At 33.7% G+C, this 19,064-nt stretch overlaps 1 protein-coding gene and 1 long non-coding RNA gene across 3 annotated transcripts; both read left to right on the top strand.

The window, feature by feature from the left end:
* Nucleotides 1-421: 421 nt before the first annotated feature.
* Wnt4 (Wnt oncogene analog 4) lies at nt 422-18,151 on the top strand. 2 transcript variants are annotated; one of them, XM_023169599.2, is made up of 5 exons: nt 422-579; nt 3,916-4,134; nt 5,037-5,296; nt 5,587-5,685; nt 17,690-18,151. In XM_023169599.2, the coding sequence occupies exons 1-5, from the start codon at nt 482-484 to the stop codon at nt 18,052-18,054; spliced, it is 1,041 nt and encodes a 346-aa protein (XP_023025367.2). In that variant the 5' UTR covers nt 422-481; the 3' UTR covers nt 18,055-18,151. The 2 variants fall into 2 exon arrangements, with proteins under 2 accessions (XP_023025367.2, XP_074025620.1); XM_074169519.1 differs by lacking the exon at nt 422-579 and adding an exon at nt 3,361-3,774.
* On the top strand, nt 8,935-9,557 carry LOC141479959 (uncharacterized). Its single transcript, XR_012464085.1, has 2 exons — nt 8,935-9,462; nt 9,516-9,557. It is a non-coding gene; the product is annotated as an uncharacterized lncRNA (long non-coding RNA).
* Nucleotides 18,152-19,064: the final 913 nt, after the last annotated feature.

The raw sequence follows: 19,064 nt of genomic DNA, 5'->3' as shown, positions 1-19,064 counted from the left end.
AAGAGACAAGTGTGTTGTTGTCAGCAAAGCAATATATTGGCATCTTTGATTTTTCCAATAATTCGTTGATATACAATTAAAAGAGGGTTGAACACAATATGGATCCCTGGAAAACACCAGCTTTGACGGTAACATTCGTAAGGCATCAGTAGATTGACTATGAAAATTTTTTCGGAGTCAAAACTGCGAATAATCACATATAAATACATGATATCTCAAAGAATTCCATATATCAAATCCAGTTAAACGAGCAAGATGGTAATTATCAAAAAGTTCCCCTATAGTATAATCCTGAAAATGACTCAGGCTGTGAATTCACGTTGTCACATTTTTTTGTCATAATTTTTTTATTATTCCGGGTTAAGGTTGGTCGAGATAAAAAATCTTCGAACGAAATAATAGTATTTGTTCATGACTAATATTGACGATAAGTTGGCATTTGTGGCTTCAGTCAAGCAAAGATCGCCATGTAGTTCATACGATGAGAATTTTCTCGAAGATCAACTTTGTTAAAGTTGTGCTGATATTTTCTGTTTATTGTTCTATTGAAAGTTCTGGTGATGGTGGAATTACTGAAAAGTAAGTGTACATTTCCAGATACATGGGCTTGGTTTGTTTGAGTAAAGTGAACTGGGAGTGATACCGAATGAATTTCGACATATACTGGTTTTATTTTAACAACTTGTTCACGAGAAAAGTTTGGTATACAATTTCCAAATATATTTCATCGTGCAACATTTGAAAAACAAAAAAACCTATTGTGAATGTTTTGTGTATGAACGAATAATTGTAATTTGGATGTAATTCAATGTTCCTAATCAAAATTGATTGTTTCGCATTTCGATTTTGTTTCGATTTTGCATTTCAAGTGCAGAGTTTTTGCTGATATTTTTTATTCTTCCAACTCTTGTTCTGAAAAATGTCTGTCTTATATATATTGTCAAAGAAGTTGAACGACAAAAGTTTTTTGTCCTAAAAAATATCTCAGAAAAGTATTTTTCATTGAACAAAATTCATATGACTGGAAATAAATCACATAGTTATATGGAGGATTTTCACATAAATGCAGTTCTCCAAATGAAAGAGTTCTCAAACAGTGGATCTCGATGTGTACTGAGTTGAACTTTAAAACGATGAGCAGCAACAGTCCGTCGCGTATTTCTGATATGTGATATGTACCGCTCTTGGTGGAATCAAATGGGCCAAGTCACTTGAACACTTCCCGTCAAAATATCTATAAAAGGAACATATCTCCAACCTTTCTTCGATGTTCCAGACTATCAAGGTTGGACGTGGTGTTCGCGTCTCCAATCAGGCGGATGGGTCTTTTCTGAATGGAAATCTGCAAATTCAGGGTATGTTTTGGGGCAGAGCTTCATCAATGACAACAGTACTGTAAAGAACGTCCGATCTGAGCTTTATCAAATGTTGCTGAGGTGTGTACAGTTTTCTGGTTGGGAACAGTGTTCCAAGCTTTTGAGAAGCAGCCTTTGCAATTCCAGCGACATGACTGTGCTAAGATATATCGGTGTGCATTTCAACCCCTAACAAACTTATCGAAGCAAAAGCGGAATTGTCTTACCTGAAATTATTATATTCGGTTCGGAGATATTTATCTTCTTGGAGAAAACCGATGCCTGGGTTTTTGTGGCATTTAAATGAACTTGCTTACTTTCACCACAATTCGAAATCACTTCTGGATCCTCTTTGAGATATGCAATCTCCTCCTGCCGGTGAAGATGTGCCTCCGTATCCGATGTCCTGGAATCCAACTGGAATGACGAAACAAGTGTGCTGTCATTAGCAAAGCAATATATTGAATTCTTGGTTTTATCCGATAAGTCTTTGATATACAATGAAAAAAAGTTGGGGACAATATGGACCCCTGGGGAACACCAGCGTTGATGGTAAAAGTATTCGAGAGATATCCACCGAGAGCCACTTACAGGGAACGTAGTTTCAGGAAGGTGAAGAGCCATACAAAAAATATAAATCGACAAACCATAGCATCGAAGTTTGGTCAACAATCCCTCATGCCACACACGGTCCAAGGCCTTAGAAATATCAAGCGCAACAGCTCTTGATTCTCCATGTTCCTCTATTGCGTTATTCCAAATATGGGCCACATTGATAATCACTCAAGATGTTCCAAATATTTGAGGATATGGTGGTTTTTGACTTTCTCCATGATTTTTTATTTCACTGATAGCAAAGCGACTGGTCTATATTCATTGTGAAGGTTTTTCTTGCCCTTTTTGGGAATAGGCGGAACGCGAGCAATTCTCCAACAAGAAGGAAAAACCCCTTTCTCATAAGACAGGTTGAAAACTTTTTTTTAAGTACGATGACGGGCACCTCATCAGGACCACACGCCTTGTTGATATTGAACTGTTCCAGAATTCTCCTGACTAGACGCTGTCGAAAAGTTATTTCCGACATTATGGATTCTAGTGTGGGACATTATGGATTCTAGTGTGGAAATAGTGTGTGGTGCCTTTCCCAGAAAATTGACTGTGGAGTGGGACGCTAATTGTTCAACTAATTAATTTCCTTTTTAATGGCTGTTGTTGCAATTGAACAATCTGCTTGTGTTAGTGGTGGAATTGTGGATTTTGCAAAGTTCTAATTACCGGCTTTAGCCACCGACCAGCAGGATCTAGACTCATTGGGATTGGCAAGCAATTTATCCTAATTTTCTGAATGTGAAGTTCTTTGATTTCAATTATCCTAAGTGTGCAGCTGTTGTGAGCTTTTATAAACCTATTTCGTTTTTTGGCACTGGGATTTTTGGAGGCGACAGGTTGCTCGCAGTTTTTGTTGAACCAAGGTTTGTCGTCAGATGGTCGTTTCATTGCAAAAGGAGTATATGCATCCATGGATAATAGAATAACTTCCTTGACTTCAGAAGCACAAGTTGATGGATCTACAACTATATGAATGGAACATTTTTAGTATCGAGAAGTCGTGGATTTATGAAGACACTCTTCAAATTTTCTTTTTCTGATCAACTTATCCATCATGTTTGAGAAGATTCCCGTTACTTATTCCCTAGAGAACTGTTTGTCGATATTATTTTCTTGTCCATGAACAAGAAAATATAAGCAGCCGTTTTTTGTTGTAGACGATGGTGGAAGCCCTCGGAGTTATACCTTGACAATTTTTTTTATTTTAGACACCTGAAAACATTCTTGTGGAAATTGTATAATCAGCATCACGGATTGTTTCATGAATTTTCATCAAATTACAGGTCAGTCCATTCCTAATAGGAGTTTTCTATAACTAGAATATCTAGAAATGTTAGCACTTCGTTATTTTCTACTGGATGTGTGAATTTAGGGATCTGTTGTTTTCTTCTATGCAATAATAGTTGACAATTTGAGTCATTGGACATCGTCAATAACTGTTTCTTTCAAATCTTCTAGAAATTCTGATTGTGTTTTATAGATTCAACCTCGTTGGTATTCAAACGAAAACTTCAAGCGGCCACAAATCTGGTAGAGGTCATTTAATGTTTCAACAAGACGGTACTTCTCTGCATTATGCGTTGATTGTTTGTCAGCATTTCGACCGAAAACATTTTCCACAGAACTAGATTGAATGACTTTTATGTCACCCCTGATTTTGAACGACAAATTTTCAAATGCAACATTTTCCAAAATGATCAGAGAAAATTCTAAAGTTTCGAGGCGACCCTATGGAGAACTTCAAGGACTTTGAAGAAATAATTTAATCGATTTCCATGCTACTAGTTTGGAGAGACTATCACCCTTGCGTGTGAGTATAAGTGACCTGATCCAAAACTTTTGGTCCTTGAGTTTTTCAATCTCTGATAACTGATTCGATGATTTGTCATGGCCTCACTGCATGTAACTGAAAATTCATTTACAATAATTTCTATTCTAGTTATGTTTTCAGGAAACCATCAAAATCCACCAAAAACAAGAAATCATTTGTGGCCGTTTTATTCTCAAAAAATAATACGATTTTCAATGCTACTGATAACAAAAGAGGACTTTGTCGCTGGTTGAGAGGAATGAAACATCAAAACAAACTCTGCTCGAAAAAGGAAGGTTTGGCTGAATTGCTGATAGATACCAGAAAATTAACCATCGATTCATGTAAATTCCATTTTAGGTAAGTTTCAGTCATTGACCTATGAAAAATTCTTTTTTATTTCGTTTTAATTTCTATAGATTTCAGAATCAATTTCCTTTTCGAGAGTTCTTAGTTCATTTATGAGAAAAATTCGAGAAGTACCCTTCATTCCTTTGTTTTCAAGAAAATTTTTTGCCAAAAAAATTATCCTATCAAATTTGTCTATTTCTAGTCATGTGTGTCGAAATAACCAATGAAACCATCATTACACTGATAACTACCCATGGATAGTTTTCACGGGTAGTTATCACTTATGTCATGACATTGCTAAGCAACCAACACAATAAAGTTGTTTGACATTTCAGTAATTCAATTTATTTCGAAAATGTCACTTCCTCTAAGCTAAGAGTGGAGTTCAAGAACAGCAATTGTTGAAAATCACTGGGCACAATAATGGAAATTCCATAAAACCTTATTTGAATATTGATCAGGAACATCATAACCAAATAATCAATAGTATGCGTGGAAACACCTATGCAGTAACCGAGGCAAATACAGCAAGATCAACGGAATATCATTATACGAATTGTTCTTTTAATAACTGTGTGTTCAATAAATAATTTTGTTCGAATTGCAAAAAATTTTCTCACCGAATATCCCTCGAACATTGATAAATAACTCATAATTTTATCACAACTTCCTCAAGCACGTTATTTTAGGTAACATCCCTCCGCCTTCGGCGTCGGGATGTTACCAAATAACGTGCTTTCGAAAACTGATAAAATTATTTCGTTAGTTATCAATGTCCTTGGGATATTATAGCTGATATTTTTTTTCAAAATAGCAAAAACAATACTGCATTACATACTCAATTGTTCAATTATTGAACTATCAGTGTTCCTCCCGTCTTTTTTTTTTTCAATACTAAGTGTATTTTCCAGATACGAACATTGGCCTTGCCTATATCAGAAAAAATACTTCAGAAAAGTCTACCGAGAAACAGCCCTCATGTACTCTCTGACAACTTCGGCTTTCATGTATTTGGTGGCAAAAGCCTGTGCTTCAGGGAAATTGGAAAACTGTAAATGTGCTAGTCATGGAAAATCTACCAACTCAACAGAGTGGGAATGGGGAGGATGTGGTGATAACACAAAGTTCGCGAAAAAATTCACGTACAAATTCTTGAGACTCAGAAAAAAAGGTGATTTCACATTCTTGTTTTGTTGGCATCTAAAGTAAATACAGGGTGACAGTTCGATAACTTCCCTATTATATTTTTCTTTCATAAAATAAGCTTGAAAGAATAAAACTGACATGAATCTTTCATTTTTTCATATCATTTTCTGGAAAATACTATAGATAGGGAGTATCTGATAGACATCGTATGTCTAGAGATCGTATGTCTAGTGATATATCTAGTGAAAAGAGAAAACATTTAGTTAAAATATATTTATAAACAAATTTTATATCTTATATATCACATATTTTCAGGTGATGTCACCCAAAGAATTTTGAGATATAATAGTGAGGTGGGAATGAAGGTTGTGATGAAAAATGAAGAGAAAGTTTGCAAATGTCATGGGTTATCAGGTAAGTTTGAATAAATTCAATTCCTATGCTATAAATCAAAATTTCAGCTAGAATGAGATGCAAGATAAATGGGTATCAATTCTTTAATTTATGAACTCTCATATTAAAATGGAACTGTAAATTTCACTTCAATTCCGTAATTCTTATGAGCATTATTGTGATTTATGATTTTTACTTATGATAGTGAGACGTCAAGCACTTTTTTTCTTGTTCTATTGTAAGAAATATCACAAATGTGGTTTTCCTCTGAATCAAAACTCTTCAACAACGAAATACTTTAAATAGAATAATATCTCGTCTAATACAACCTATGTACTGGAATGTGTGTAAATCAAATGTTATTTTTTATCGGTGAATATAATTGCGTAATTTCGTGAATTAGGAGTCCCAAAAGTACTGGTCGATAGCTAAAGCTGTTAATCAGAACTTTACAAAATCCATCGTCGTATTTTCATATTGCATATTACTCAACTCGTGCTAGAAATTAAAAGGCAAGACCTCGTTAATTCCCATGTAATTTCGACTTTTGAAATTTCTCATATGAAACTGGGCACACATCAATATTGAAATTGAATAAAAAATATTAGAATACATCTTCCACTAGAAATATATACAGAGACTCTTCAACACAGTTTCCACTGAAAGTGGAAACGGTTTCGTATACATCAACTTATTTTTGGCATAACTTTCGAACCTTTCGGTATATACTCATACATTGTTCGTTATTATAAGAACTTTTTTGGTACAATCTGAATATAGAAATCATAAACATTTCATTCAAAAGCACTCTTCAACTCAGTGTACTGAATATTGTTGAATAATTTAAACAAACCCAATGCATTGGTACCTACATAACATTTCCATATGAATTTTTTTTTATTTCACTTACTCAACACAAAATCCATATGAAAGTTATGTATTTATATATGACACATACTATATATGAATCAATCAACCATAACTGATTGTACTTTCAATTTGAATACAAGTAAATGACAAATTTTATTTCTACCCCTGTACAAATGAAAAAAATGCTTGAAGTGGTATGCCCACCGCCATCTCTGATCAAGTGAAAAAGCTAACAAAGTTCCAGAATGATGAAATCTGTAACTGAACTAAAAATACTTGATCGAAAGCGACATCTTTGAAGTCATTGATGCGCTCCGCAAAGTCGGGACAGTTGTAGCCATTGTTGACATATTTTAATGAATTTATAATAGAAACGTCATCATTGAAATGAACAATCGAATTGTTATTTCATGAGTAACATTCAGCTCGCTTCAAATGTATGATATCAAAACAAAATCAAACAAATCAATTATTCATGTTTCAATTAGTTGATTTTTTGAGTAAGCGGAAGAATGTATGATCAGTATTTTCATTTGAATATTTTGAAACAAAAACGAAAACAATGAATACCTGGACAAAATACAACAATATCACATTCAACATTGATTTTGAGAATTCTTTCTAGCTAGTGCCATCTGTTATACAGAAAGTGTACAAACATTTTCTGTCCACTTCCATTTGTAGAAGTGGAATAGGTATTTAGAAAAAAAACAGGTGGTTTACAGAATCTTCTTTAAAAACTGTTCAGAATGACAGATGCCGTTAATCTATTGAGAACCTAATTAAGTAACTGGTCAAGAAAGATTCATTGATCATCATATATCTATATCTATATATATATTTGTTCATTGCATATTGGTGAGCCCGGTATATGAACGGGGCGTTGGTCCACCCAGCACTTCCCGAATATATTTAGGTATATACTTCTCGGAATACTCTTCAGTGGTATGATTTTATTAATAGGCCCATCAGAGGGGTAGATTTTTTCTGAAAATAAAAATTTTACATATCCTTTAAACCTTTGTCAGCCCCATGCTGTTGGTCAGCCCATAGTTATACAAATCGCTATATGAAGAGCATCTTGGTCAGCCCTACAATGCTGCCACATCAAAGGGCTGACCAGGAACGCGATCCATTTCAGTGTATCATTGGATTTCATCGTGAGGGTATCAAGTGTTTTTAAAATCCTGGCAAATCCAGTTTTTCAGAGGTAAACTATGTGTTAGTTTACCGGAAAAAATATATTAGGAAAAGAAAAAGATGCCGTTACTATTGACTATTTATGTTTCATATAGTTTCTGTATTATGTATGATTGATTACTTGTTTATTTTGTGGTAATTCATGATCACTTTAATGAAATTAATAAAAACACTTTTGTCCAAGTACCACTAGTTGATTTTATGTATACGACCAGTTTCGGGTTTGACCCCGCATTATTAAGTATTTTTTCAAAACTTCAAATCAAATCAAAAATCTTTATTTCCGTAGACCTAGGGACGGCATGGAAAAAGTCACATATCTCAGTACAATTACAATGAGGTCACAATCATAAAACAACATAATTATATGATATATTACATAACATTCAGACCATAAAAGGGGTACAAAAATTAAAATTTAAAATTCCAAATCAGACTGAAAAAATTCATCAAGCGAATAAAATACCTTTTCACATAATACTTTCCGAACTTTTTGTTTAGAGAGCTTTACACTAGTTATTTTTTAATGGATATTGGGAGCTTGTTGTACAGTTTTTTTGACATGATATGAGGTCCATTAGTCACCTTGGCTAACTTATGACTAGGAATTAAAATGTTATAGTTTTTTCTCAGGGTGAAGCCCGAAAGAAGACATGTATCATCTCTGTTCTAAAACTTGGAGCAATTTGATTTAACGTAGATTACGCAATTAAAAATATACATGCAAGTAACAGTTAATATATTCAACTTTGCAAATAGTGGTTTACAGAAATCGAGTTTTTTTTTTAAAACAAATTGTTCTAATTTTTTTTTTTCTGGAAAATTAATAAGACACTGATTCTATTGCAGTTGCCAAAACAAATAATACAGTAATTGAGGGCAGAGTAAATATATGCATAATAGTAACTTTTAAGAATTTCAATAGACACAAAATTACGCAGATTCCATATAACGAAACAATGTGTCGCTAATTTCTTCAGTATGAAATCAACATGATGATTCCAATTGAGTTGGGAATCAATAAAAACTCCTAAAAATTTTTTATAGTTTACCTGTTCAATATTTTTAATCTCAGACCTAACCAATAAACTACAATCAGTTTCCTGAATTGTAAAGAAAATGGTGTTGGTTTTAAGATTATTTAGAATCAAGCCATTCTTAGAACAATAATTTTGCATGTTGAATTTGCTCTTTGCATCATTTGCTCTTACTGACAATGTTTCACATTCCGAACCACTGACAGTAAAAGATGTGTCATCAGCAAATTGTATAGAGCACTGTGGATGATTAATTTTTGAAAGGTCATTAACAAATAAAATAAATAGTGTAGGCCCCAAAACACTACCTTGGGGCACACCTGTAACAACGTTTCGAAATTCAGAGAAAAATGACCCAGTCTGAAGCCTAACTTTAACAACCTGTGTACGACCAGTTGAATAGGTTTCAATCCATTTCAGACTTGGACCACGAACGCCCATGCCAAACAGTTCATCAAGAAGAAGACCATGATGACTGATATCAAACGCTCGTGTCAAGTCGAAAAGAACACTAAGTGATTTTTCATCGTTGTCGAAGTTTGATAATACATGATTATGTAGAGAAAGGATGGCATCCTGGGTTGACAAGCCCACTTGAAACCCATATTGGTTGTCAGATACGATATTGTATTTATTTAAAAAGGACACAAGTTTTGATATGATTCTTCAAATATTTTCGAAAATGGAGATAGTAAAGCAATACCTCTGTAGTTCGACATTACATGCTTATCGCTTTTTTTATAGACTGGGACGACCATTGCTTGCTTAAGTCGGGAAGGAAAAATACCTTCAGAGAAAGATAAATTGATTAGGTAAATCAGAGGTTCCATTATTTTCAAAGCAGCCTTCATTAAAACATTGCCTGGCAATTCATCAACCCCACTGGAATTTTTCGAACATGCGAATTTTAATTATTTCTACGAGTTCAGTTTCATCTATTGGATAGAGGAAAAGACTCTCAGTTTTTACACAACGATTTTCAATACCACCAGGTGCAGTATTTTTTACTAATGACTCCACTGAATCGACAAAATAACTACTAAATGCTTGAGATATACCGGGACCATCGTCAACAAGTACACCATCGCCAATGTCTTAGATGAATCATTTATAATAGTATTTTTCCTGATGATAGACCAGGCAGCTTCAGATTTATGTTGAGCCTTGAGGAATTGATTATTAAAGTATTGACTTTTTGAGAGCACAATTTTTTGTCTATGATTTTTTAAGAGTTGCTTATATTGACCCAATAAATGTACATTGGTTTGGCTCTTGTTCAAATTATAAATATCTCTGAGTAATATACCTTCTTCAACGATATCCTTAGTAATCCATGGTTTGTGTCTACTTGAATTTTGATTTTGTTTAATTTTTTGAAACTGTTTAGGAAAGGATATATCAAAAGCTTGAAGAAAAACATCATGAAAATGGGAAAATTTAGTATCGAAGTCAAATTCAGTGAAATATAGAAAATTGCACTTTTCATCCGATAATAAATTTATGAAATGGAGGATATTATGATCATCAAAATTTTATCAGCGGCGACGAAATTTATAGGTAAGGTAATACTTGGTAATGGGGTCAAACCCGAAAACGGTCATATAAATAAAATCAAATATAGGTAATTAGACAAAAGTGTTTTTATTCATTTCATTAAAGTTTCAGTATTCCTACGAAATCTGCAATTGTTTGACACGCGTTAACTATTTTGGCGCGAAACTCTTTGAGAACCGTTACGATCTTTGCAATGGTCCTAATGCTATTTTGTTAATTGGCTTGCCAATATTTTGGTATACTTAGAGAATAATTAGAGAATATATAGGTATATGACGATTACAAATAAATATCATAGAATCTACTTAATTTTAAGTAATTCACTGTTTTCCAATTCCTAACTCAAATGAAATATTATTTTCCTGTGTTTTCATTCGTTCGAAAGGATGTTCCAAATTTGGTATATCGATTTGATGTGAATGTGTGTAGAAAGTAGCAAGTATTAGAATAAATATGATACTTCACGGAAGCTCATCAATTTTTTTTTATCAAATAGACGTTACAGTTTGTTCAGGACTGTTGTATTAAATATTCATTATGCATGTATTTCTTCAAGCATTACGATATCCATTTATCACTAGTGAATAATGAAATCATTACAGAAAAGCAAATAGGCAAGTTCGTTGAATATGTCAATTCCATCCACCCGTCAATAAAATTTACCACTGAGAGGAAGGTAAATAATTCATTAAATTACCTTGACTCAACCATTACAAAAAATATCAATGAACATGAATTTGCAATTTTCCACAAACCATCTTACACGGACATTATCATACATAATTCCTCTACGCACTCTTACCAGCATAAAGTTGCTGCATTCAATAATATTCTTCATAGACTATTGAATAATTTCCAGAGAGAGCTGAGTTTGATCAAACAAATCAAACAAAAACTACAAAAGCAAGCCATGGACCATATCTACCCAAATTCAAGATGCGATAACGTCAGTTATGAGACATTGTCATTCTTGGCTGAACCAACCAATAATATTTTTTTGAAGAAAGACTGCGTAAACTTAGCTCACAGAAATAGTAATAGTCCGAATAATAGTGTAAGTGCATTTATTAAAAACAATAAAGACAAAACTTCGGTATCGGATAGATCAGGAGTATATCAGCTGAGTTGTGGCTCTTGCCCAAAACTGTATAATGGCCAAACAGGGAGATTATTTTCCAAAGAATTAAAAGCTTAGATGTAATTTTGTGAATAGAAAGACCAATTTCACATTTGCAAACCACCTTTTAGCAGAAGTACATGAGTTCAGTCATGAATATGACATGTTATATTTAGAAGAGAAGAGTTTTAAATTCAATCTTCTAAAATGTCAAGCAATCAATAGATTCAAGAATTCGGGTAACTAACTAAATGATCAATTAGAATTGAATAACCGTTACTGAATATTTTTCAAATGTGGGGACTGGGACATAAGCTCAGGTCATTTAATCCATTACAAACTCAAGTACTTGAAATGTAGGTACTTTAAATTTTAAAATTAGGTATACCAAGCATTAAATTTGTAAAATATAGTAGATAAAGATACGCCCGAAGAAGCCATTGTATGGCGAAACACGTGTCGCGTTTTTATAAAACTGTTTAGTGGAACATTTTTGGCTATGAGTTTTAGAAAGTATTTTGAAGTGTTTTGTGTGAGAAACTTTGCCAAAAATCCGACAGATATAATTCAACGCGACAAAAGTTGTTTTCTGTTAGGAACTTGACAATAGAAATAATTGTTGCATACGTTTTTGTGAGAGATTGTATCAATTAATCTAAAAAGTCGTTCACTTATACTTCAAGGTCCTTCTTCACAGTAAATTAGAAATCAACCCTGAAAAATCATCGTTGAATTCCTGATAAAATCACTTATCCAATAGATGGCATATATGGGGTTATTTTGTTTGATATTTTGAAGAGGAGTGTGTACGCATCTTAGCGATACCTTATATTATTTCACAAAAATTAGGTGTTTCGGGAAATTTACATTACTGTCTTATTTATGGAGATATTGAACGTGGCTCCTTTTGAAAAAAAATCCCTATATGCAATCAATTATTTATATTTTGAGCTGTTTTGGAATCATCCGTATCTCTGAGTATAGGTTGGAAATGAGTCAAATCACTTTTCAGTATCGTCCTTCCATTTTTTATTTTTATCATTCATTTTTGGATCCATTTTCAACCCGTTTGATATCTTGATAGAGTTTTTCAACACACTGATCTCATTTCAGATCATCAGACACGCACACTTTTGAAAACAATAAAACCTTCTCAAAAACAAATTTGGTCTAAGGAGCAAAACGAAATATAGTCAAAAAGTTTTTCGCTCCGAAAAAAAAAGAAGTGCTAGAATTGAATTAGTTCTTGTTTGTATCTAAAATATAAGGGAAAGAAATATTCATCATTATTAAAAAATAGAAACTGGGCTGCAATCAAAGAATACGTTTACTGTTGTTATAGAAAGAAGAAATAATATTAATAATTTTCATTTGATATTTTTTTACCCATGTTGTAGTTTCATTTCATTAGAAATTATGTTATTTTTTCATACTACGTGTTTATTAGTTTACCGAACAATTTTTGTCAGCAGTTCTCAAATTGAAGAATAATACTCCATTCAAATAAATGTTTATTCAACCTGATCAAATTTTTTCTGTGCTGAAATATTCCAAGTCTTTTTTATTTTGATTGAAATGTCTGCTGCAGGTTATAATCGATGATGATATGACGTATTCATCGTCATGAACAGTCAACATAATAAAAAAAACATTGGTTTAATCTCCACTTCATTATGTTCAACCTGAACAACATCATACCTCCAAAAACTGAAAGGGAGTTTTCGAAAAAACTATTGCTAAGAAAAAGAGAATTGAAACTTATTACTAATATCTGTTTCACAAATTATATCTTACCTTATGCTAGTCACTCAGAATTTCGTTTCGTCATAGAAAACATACTTAGTGCGATTTTTACCTAATTTTTGAACTAAATTATATATCGGAAATCCGTAGTGCTGCTGCGGATTTTTATATAGAATTTATTGAAACTGTAGACATTCTGGATATTCACTATTCATTTCTCAATAAATTCATTACCAGATCATTCATCACATTTTAGATTTTTCGTTTGTGAAAAAAATGTCATTTTTCATCTACTCATTTCTACTCAGTCACATTTCGATTATTTTTGTGCAGTCAGGTTTTCAAATCTACAATTTCAAAGTCAAATCCGAAGTTTCTTGCTTAATGTCTAAAATTGATTTACACAACGCGATTTCTGTTGAGGCGTCCATGCCAAATAATTAGAATTTGAAAATCTACATTTGAAAATACCAACAGGAAACGGTTTAAAATATGTCTGTCGCACCCCTACGAACGACAACCCTCAGAAGTATAAACTTGTACTAGCTATAGATTAACGAGGTCTTACATTTTGACGTGTGATTCCTAACACTATATTGATATTTTCAACTTATAACATATTCAAATTTTTGTATCTAAGATAGTGCAGAGGTTAAAATTGCTTCGACAAGCTAAATGGAATAACGCACTGTTAGTAATTATATTATTATCCTAACTAGAACGGAAACAGTACATTTCCGTACTCGACACCGTTATCCGAAAAAGATGATTTCGGGTAAGTAGTCGAATGTGGGAAAGTATGAGTTCAGATCAAGCATTTTTCTACAAGTGAATATGTTACGAAGCTCTGATAAAACTTTTATATGCGAAACAATTCCTGATCTAAATTGCTTGTATAGATATAGGGTGATGCACGCACACGAACGCTTGTACAAAAAACATACAAAACAGGAACTTTTTCATAAAATTCTACATCTCTCAAAAAATTTTCCATTTCTATTATCGAATTTCTGCACCACGACAATCTAGTTAGAATCATGAAATGCAAGTGCAGCGTTGCCCGATTGTGGGCTGACCAACATGCTATCCATTGAAAGTGTTCGTATAAACCTGGGCTCACAAAGACACTGTTCACATCAGGTGTATACAATTACACAGCCACGCCTCCTGGCGAAGTTTCGTGAAAGTAGGTGGTGTATCAGCTATGTGTATATGGTGTAATGGTCGGCCCAACCGAAAATTTGCTAAACGTCATTTCACATGATAACATGTCCAAAAAACACTATATACAGTGGGAAACGTTGGTGAGCCCGAAACCGGGACGACCGACGTTTCCGAGGGCTGACCAGAGTTCACATCGTATATTCTACGGGCTGACAAATGACCGTTTACATATATATATATATATATATATATATATATATATATATATATATATATATATATATATATATATATATATATATATATATATATATATATATATATAGATAGATAAAGAAGTTTTTAAATCGGACATAGCACTCAAGGAAGTGGCAAACCATAGACACGTGTTTCGGACTTTTGGCCCATCATCAGTATGGTGCAGCCAAGTTTAAGGATGGGCAACACTTGGTTACCAGAAGAAATAAATACAAATGCACGGAGCCACCAGCAGGAGCCAGCCGCACATTTGTGGTTTCACTTAATAGATCTTGTGTTCACAAGAAAACTATCAAAATCACCACGGAGGCAGCTATAGCTACCTGCGTGACATCCGGGTCCAGGAAATAATATAAATACGAAGGTCATCGAGTGTCTTGATATAGATAAAGAAGTTTTTAAATCTGACATAGCACTCAAGAAAGTGGCAAACCATAGACACGTGTTTCGGGCTTTTGGCCCATCATCAGTATGGTGCAGCCAAGTGTAAGGATGGGCAACACTTGGTTACCAGAAGAAATAAATACAAATGCACGGAGCCACCAGCAGGAGCCAGCCGCACATTTGTGTGTGAACACAAGATCTATTAAGTGAAACCACAAATGTGCGGCTGGCTCCTGCTGGTGGCTCCGTGCATTTGTATTTATTTCTTCTGGTAACCAAGTGTTGCCCATCCTTACACTTGGCTGCACCATACTGATGATGGGCCAAAAGTCCGAAACACGTGTCTATGGTTTGCCACTTCCTTGAGTGCTATGTCCGATTTAAAAACTTCTTTATCTATATCAAGACACTCGATGACCTTCGTATTTATATATATATATATATATATATATATATATATATATATATATATATATATATATATATATATATTGAATGATGCGACTAATTTTCCTTTATTTTCAGTATTTTAATATTATTGTATGTAACAAAAAGAATTTGAAGCTTTTCATAACCTATTTATTACATGCGAGCGCTTTCGACAGCTGGTTGTGCTATTATCATCAAGGCTCTACTCAAACTTTGAGTAGAAAAAAAAAACAAAATATACATGTCTGACAAAAGGCAGAGTTCGCGCTTTCTTAGCAGGAGTTGAGAAGCAGCGCTCTTCCACTCAACCTACACATGGTTTTGATAAACACATCTTGAAATTTCTATTTCAGGTATACAAATGAATCCCTAGATAGTTAAATGATAAAAAAACGAAGAAAAATGAAAAATAAATAAACTTTCTTAATAGAAATATTTAAGTTTTATGTGGCACCTGCAAATTAATTTAGACACAGAAAGGTAATAATAATTATATTGTTGAAAATTACGTTGATATCAGCACAGTGATTAATCATTTAAAAAAATTCGAGGTTCAGACCATCAGCTAGAATCTGTTTAATTTTTTTTTTGTTGAAAAGAATGAATTGACATATGTTTCATTTCAAGGAGATAGCATTGTAAAGGATGGCTATATTATATGAAAATGATGATTTGAACAACGAGTTTTCATATTTCGGGATTGAAATATTACTTTTATAACGTAAATTGATATTGTGCTGATCATGTCCGAATTTCACCTTATTATACAAATATGAAGGTTTCTTTATCGTAAGGATTTTCTGATGAAGTCTGCAGCAATGTAAAATCCTGCGTTTATCTATTGGTAGCCAACCAAGTTTTGAATTGAATTAATTGAATACGTCGATTGTCAGAACTAAGGATAGCAGGACTGTGAATACAGTCAGCAAAATTCAATTTTGAAAAGACTAGAGACTCGCATAAAGTGATTTTGCACTCTTTGGTTAGTATATTTCTATTGGTATAAAACAACTACAAACTGCAAAAGGCATTTCTCATAAGTTTAGAAATGTGTTTATTGAATCTTATATCTGTGTCTAAAATTACCCCAAGACTTTTCTCCAAATCGCTGAACAGTAGTGGGTTTCCATCAATTTGCAGCAAGATTTGACCCACGATCCGAGTTCGTACCGATTTTTTTCCAAATAGCATGGTCTTAGATTTTAGAGGGTTAATGCCAAGACAATATTTTTATGAAATTTCGTGTAATCTCTGGAGGTCCTCATTCATCTTTCCACATGCATATTGCTTATCAGTCTTAGAAAATTCATGGTATAATTGGGTGTCATCAGCGTTAAAATGACTTTTACAATATGATTTATACTCATGAAACTGTGATGTATAGACCGTGAATAGTAGCAGTCCCATTATAGATCCTTGTGCGACCCCTGCATTGAGTGGAGTTGGTAGTAGTGAAGTCTCATTATCTATCATTACAACTTGAATCTAGTATGACAGGTAAGGCTTACGGAGTTGTTAGCGAGTCCAATATAATGAAGTAAAGAAATTAATAATTGATGGTTCTCCTTATCAAACGCCTTGAAGTAATCCAATAAGACTAAAACACAAAGTTGATTGTTATCGATTGAATGAAAAATATTATCTGTCACTCTTAGCATCGCGGTTGTACAACAATGTCCTTGCCGAATACCAGAATGATGTTCCGGAAGAATGTTAAAATCAGTGAGATGTATACGTAATAGTTCATTTAATATTTTTTCCAAGCACTTCGATAAACCACACAAAATATTAATAGGTTTCCGTCATTATTACATCTATCAAAAATAATTTCAAGATAATTTCATTTCAAACTTCTAATGAAGCTTGACCTATACTTCTTGACCTAAACTTCTTGAAGCTGTACCTATACTTTGCTACACAGACGAAACCGGGGAGGATCGCTACTGTTTTTATACTGTTTTTGATACTGTCTTGAACACAATAATTTTATAATAACCTCAGCAAAAATAAATGAATACATAACGTAATTGTTTGGAATTCAGAGAATTTTACTAATTAAATATAAAATCGGAAACGATGCAGATTTTTTCAGTTCAGGAATAGTCGTTTTCCTCGAAAGATATATAATTTTGATTGGTCATTTTATCCATCCTGGGTTTCGAAATTCAAAATGACATTCAGCTCATTCTAATCCATACCTATTGTATATTTTGTTGATTATTGTAACTGATAACTATTCTCTTCACCATCCTATCTTCTTCATTTACAGGTTCCTGTAGCTTCAAAATATGTTTCAAGCGAGTGCGTTCTTTTAGTCAGATCACCAAGGAACTGGTGAACCACTACCATAGCGCCATCAAAGTGGACCCTGACAACGATAACTATGAACTGGAATTGAAGAAACATGATAAACACTTGATATATCTCGAGGAAGGTTCCAGTTTCTGCCCATCCACCATGGGGCGGCAATGCAAAGATGCCGACAACTGCGCAACACTATGTTGTGGCAGAGGATTCTTTTCTTCTACTCATAAAGTGAAAGAAAAATGCAACTGTAGATGGCGCAACGAGAGTACATACGAGATAGAGTGCGAGCAGTGTGAGAGAGAAGATGTTATCTACACTTGTCATTGATCATGTGATGGTGGAGTGGGCGACGCTCACTTTTCAATTCGAACGTCAAACATGAAAAAATATTTTTTTCTGACAAAATAAAACATAGTTGCAGATATTGGTTGTTTAATTAATTTATCGTGATGATCATTTGCACATATATTTCAATGACTGGTTGGTTTATAGGATACCTACTAGCAAACCGCCCGGCTCTGTACGGGTGCAATGATGATACTGAATATAAATTCACCCACCGAAAATTTAAAGGCATGAAGAAACAGTGATGGAAAGATTCTTAATGCACATCTACAGTATAAAACGAACCTGCATACAAAATTTCATCTTCCGAAAATATACCGCTATAGAGAAACAGTGATGAAAAGGTAAATTTATTTTATGAACGCCACTTTTTCCCACGCGGCTGGCGCCCCAGTTGAAATATTTGAAAATACTTTTTAACTGCACATCCACAACATAAAACGAACATACATACACAATTTCCGCCTCCGAAAATATAGCGGTACAGAGAAACAGTGACTAAAAGGCAATTTTCATATGAAAACACGCCCCTTTTATCCCCAGTTGAGATAGTTATAAATCATAACTTATTGCACATCTACAACATAAAACGAACAAAATTTCAGTCTCCACAAATATAGCCGTACGGAGAAACAGTGATAAAATGGTAACTATATTTCATGAACGCCCCTTTTCCCCCGCTGCTGCTCCAGTTGAAATATTAAAAAAAAAATATTTCACATCTACAACATAACGTGAACCTACATACAAAATTTCTGCTTCCGAAAATATAGTGGTAATTTTCATGTGAAGGCTCCCCTTTTTCTTTCACTTGGGGCGCCCCAGTTGGAATATTTGAAAATCCTTTCTTAGTACGTATCTTAGACCTGGGAAACACAACGGAGAAACAGTACGGTGAAACAGAGATATATGAGTGAGTGTTATAAGTATAGAAGATTGTTCAGTGATTGTTTGAATCACACCGTGAATCACACATTGAAAAGTAAGATGTC

This window comes from Leptinotarsa decemlineata, unplaced genomic scaffold (genome assembly GCF_025532065.1).
Source record: "Leptinotarsa decemlineata unplaced genomic scaffold, Ldec_3_MD MMD2_P_RNA_scaffold_5, whole genome shotgun sequence".
Taxonomy (NCBI): Eukaryota; Metazoa; Arthropoda; class Insecta; order Coleoptera; family Chrysomelidae; genus Leptinotarsa; species Leptinotarsa decemlineata.
Note: the sequence above shows the minus strand (reverse complement) of the source record. Positions and strands in the feature narration are given on the sequence as shown.

Coding starts and splice junctions, on each gene's coding strand:
- Wnt4 (XM_023169599.2), top strand. CDS start 482: ATGAGAATTTTCTCGAAGATCAACTTTGTTAAAGTTGTGCTGATATTT. Junction 580..3,915: donor GATGGTGGAATTACTGAAAA/GTAAGTGTACAT, acceptor TTATGTTTTCAG/GAAACCATCAAAATCCACCA. Junction 4,135..5,036: donor TCATGTAAATTCCATTTTAG/GTAAGTTTCAGT, acceptor TGTATTTTCCAG/ATACGAACATTGGCCTTGCC.